Below are 3,814 nucleotides of genomic sequence, written 5' to 3' on the forward strand. Positions count from 1 at the left end.
GTGGCGTCACCGGCAGCCATTAGAGAGAAGATCAAGGAGGAATATGGTTGTTGGCACTTGACCATGCTTTTCCGTGGTACCGTTTTTTTTTCCAGAGTCTAGAGAGTTAATGTGATAGTTAGGAGAGTAGGCCATTGGTGGGGAGCTGCCCCTTGTGGGGAGCACAATCTTTACTATTTTTTAGCACTCTTCTACGTGATTGATACACCTTGAGCTCTCGAGAAAAAAGGGGTTACGTCCTCCCATACCTTAGGCGGCGAATCTGCTAAGATCATGGCCGCTTCCCTCTGGCCTCTCCTCTTCTCCATTCTCTTGGCCGTCCTTGTTGCCGACGATAATGTCTCCTGAGCCGGCGATGCCATCCATTCCTCCTCCACCGAAGATGGGCAGGGACTCCTCATCCTCTTCTCCTGCCATAGACTTGAGGGACCAGAATTTGCCGCCGGTAAACCTCGCAGAGTCACCCGCGGAGTCACCCGCGGAGTCACCCACGGTATCGCGCTCGGAGTCGCCCATGCAGCTTGACCCGCAGGACAAACTCGATTTTTTAGTTTACATTTCTCACATAACTAAACACAACTAAACCTCTTGCACAAGCAGGACTGCAGGAACAACAAATCCTCTCATTGCTGCAGAGGCAACGTTCATTATCATGAGAAGGTTTCCGGTAGAGGCCTGCCTTGTAGGAATGCCCTGAAAAGCACAAGAGAGCGTTCCGGCTGCGAGAATGGTGCCTCGTGTGAAGCTCCTCTAATGGTGGCGAAGGAAAGCATGTCACCGTATACCTGAGTCCACCCACCAACCTGCAAGAGGGAGATCATTCAGTTACTGGAAAAATGCTACATATCTTGTTCTTTAGTTTGCATCTATGTCTGTGTTGTCACCTGCTTCCCTTCGAACCAAACTCGATACGGGATGGTTGCCTTGAGGCCTAGATCGCGCGCTAGATTCTGCACCAGCGTCCTGCTTCCCGTTAGAGGGATCACCGAGTCCTGATCGCCGCTGCACTTGTGAGGAAACAAATACAGTATGTTACATTAGTGGGCCTGAGCTTTTTTGCTTCACCAAAGTTGAGAGGACCCTCCAAAAGGAAAAGGTTCAGGTACCAATTTGTATCATGATAAAGGTGGCAAAGTACATGTTCTAAAACCTATGTAAAGTGTCAACTCCATAGATTTTCTTTTCCATTACTTCCTTTCATTTTCTACAAGTAATCCAACAGGGTTAAATACCAGATTCTTGAGATCTATTATTTCCTATAATTTCATATATCCCACGAAAGAAATTTCAGGTATTTTTATACCATGCTAAAAGCAGTAAACTACAAAGGTTTAGACCTGGTACTTCGCTTCAGTTTTCTAATCTTTTTGTTTCCTGCCAATATATTCCTGATGCATTCATGCATACGAGAAAGGAGCTACTCTTTGAATATTTTATACCTGTACACTAGTACTCTGATGCCGGACTTGACAAGTGAGCCAACTATGTTGATTGTCGGAATCTGCAAGTTGAGGAACTCGTACTCAAGAACACTGTAACAAAGCCAAAAACACGATAAACAGTGTCAGATATAACAGATGCAAGTATACAAAATAGTATCTGTATGCATATACTCTTATTAATCTGTAGATAAAATACCTGCTGCAAACTGCCCAATTTTTTACACCGATGAGCTTCGCATGGAGTGCTTTCTTAACATCCCTCCTGTTCAAGTATTTCACCGTCTCGTCCTCGACACAAACATCAATGGGCTGCCCGACCTGCCTCTGAGCAACACAACCACATTGGTATTATATAAGGTACAAAGAGATGGCTAAGCTATGATCCTGCTCAGTTTGTGGCAATGAACATACATGAGGGGAGAGGATCATTGACTGGGAGAGGACTGATGACAAGCAGACGTCAAGGGTCACATCGTACTTGTCCACGAACTGGCTAGTCTCACGGGTTACTTGGTTCATCACCCGTGCACAAAGTGGGCTAAGCGATCCACCATAGTACTCACTGACATAGCGGGAGTAGTTGCAAACCGAGGTAAAAATCCTGTATGTTGAGTCTGAAATGAGGCCATGAGACCAGAAGTACTCTGCCCTCGAGTTGAAGTCAGTGGTGAACTCAAGAACAGGATTGCCCAACTGCCAACCCAAAAAAAAAAAAATGGATTGCCGTCAGAAACAACCAGAATGCATCAACAAAATAGAACTGACTGAGGTTTTCCTTACAGCAAGTCCTTTGAGGTTGAAAATCTTGTCCTTCTTATTGAACTCTACCATGACCTCGGCAAGTTGTGGAATGTAGTGCCCTGAACACGCAAAAAGGACATTTGAAGATTCAGAGGGTGTTTAGAGGGGTTTTTTTTTTCCGAAATGGGGGTAGCCCTTTAGAGGGGTTTATTAGTGATTCCTAAGATCTAAAATCTAAAAAATTATATATGTACCTGCATAGCTTTCTCCGGAAATGTATAGCTCTCTGCCCTTGTACTGTGGGAACTTTTCAAGCCACCTTTGCATGAATACCATATTGTCCATTGCTACATTCATTCAGTAAAGAAATGTCAGAACTAATCATAACCCCCAGACTGTTTTTCTTAGAAGCTTATTAAGACATGCAAATAAAACGGAAAATCAGAAACATGATCAAAAAACGTTGAAAAATACATAAAGAACACAAAGAAAACAAATACATCAGTACCTGTCATCTTGTCGTCCACACCCTGGTAGTAGGCAGCATCAGCAGAGTAGGAGTAGCCAACACCAGCTGGTGTCTCCAGGTAAATCAAATTCGCTTCTGCAGGGCAACACAACAATACTAAAACAGTGAGGCATGTGTAACTTTCTTGGGCCAACAAAAGGCTCAAGAATTAGGAATTAGCATGCAAAGTTGCACAAAAAGGTAGAGAGGGCAGTACTCATTAGTCTCACACACACACACCTTTGTTCCAGCTGTACTCATTCTTCACTAGCATCTGCCCACTAGGCCTGAAAGGACCATTCTCTGAGAAGGCCCCTACACCAAGAGAAGAACACCCAGGTCCTGAAGAATAAAACCTAGTTCAACCAATGATACCTCAAGAAACCGAGCACATTTTGATTCAAGGATTTTATAAAGAAGAAACAAAAATGTATTGAGCAGAAACTTTATATCACACAGAGTAATTTTTCGTTGAAGCCACACTGGGAATATTCTGGTTCAGTAGAGCTGAAGAAAGAAGCTAGTAAAAGATACCTCAGGAGTTCACAGAAATTAGCAACCCCAGAGCAAGAGAATGAGTAGAACTCGGTATTCAGAAATGGGGAACAGATATGCAGCTCACTCACCTCCATTGAGCCACAGCACAAGAGGCTTGGTGGCAGGGTCAATCTCTGCCTCCACAAAGTAGTAGAAGAGTGCCCTGCTTCCCATTCCATCCACGCCAATGTAGCCCGAGTACTGCGCAAAGCTCACCTCAGGCTGCCCAGGGAGCGTTGTGATCCTGTCATTGCCCTTACGCGGTTGACACAGTGCAGCAGGAATGAGTAGCAGCATCGCCATGGCCAATGGCCTGAAGCAGCAAACTAGAGATGGCATTGCTTTCAAGGTGGTGAAAGAGAGTTTGACTGGAAAGAGGAGAGCTAGCAAGAGAAGAGGGGATTGGATGGCGAGGGAGGAGGCAAGAGTCAAGTGTGCCCTTTTTGCCTTGAGAGGAGATCAAAGAGGGAGATGAAAAATAATCAAAAGATGAATGATTCAGTGAGAGAGACTGCCACTGGCAGATGCAGATGCAGAAGCAAGACGACCACTGGAGTGGCATTAGAATATATAGGAGGGAAAGGGT

The 3,814-nt window shown here is 44.8% G+C and overlaps 1 protein-coding gene across 1 annotated transcript; it reads right to left on the reverse strand.

Annotated features, from left to right (window-relative positions):
- Positions 1–650: 650 nt before the first annotated feature.
- On the reverse strand, positions 651–3,567 carry LOC124682960 (serine carboxypeptidase-like 45). The gene is made up of 10 exons (XM_047217555.1): positions 3,318–3,567; positions 2,932–3,006; positions 2,692–2,787; positions 2,438–2,530; positions 2,223–2,302; positions 1,854–2,135; positions 1,639–1,766; positions 1,440–1,532; positions 885–1,002; positions 651–803 (listed from the first exon to the last, which is right to left on the reverse strand). Exons 1-10 carry the CDS (start codon positions 3,565–3,567, stop codon positions 651–653), a joined length of 1,368 nt encoding a protein of 455 aa, XP_047073511.1.
- Between the last annotated feature and the right edge of the window lie 247 nt (positions 3,568–3,814).

The sequence above is a fragment of the Lolium rigidum genome, chromosome 1 (assembly GCF_022539505.1).
Source record: "Lolium rigidum isolate FL_2022 chromosome 1, APGP_CSIRO_Lrig_0.1, whole genome shotgun sequence".
Lineage (NCBI taxonomy): Eukaryota > Viridiplantae > Streptophyta > Magnoliopsida > Poales > Poaceae > Lolium > Lolium rigidum.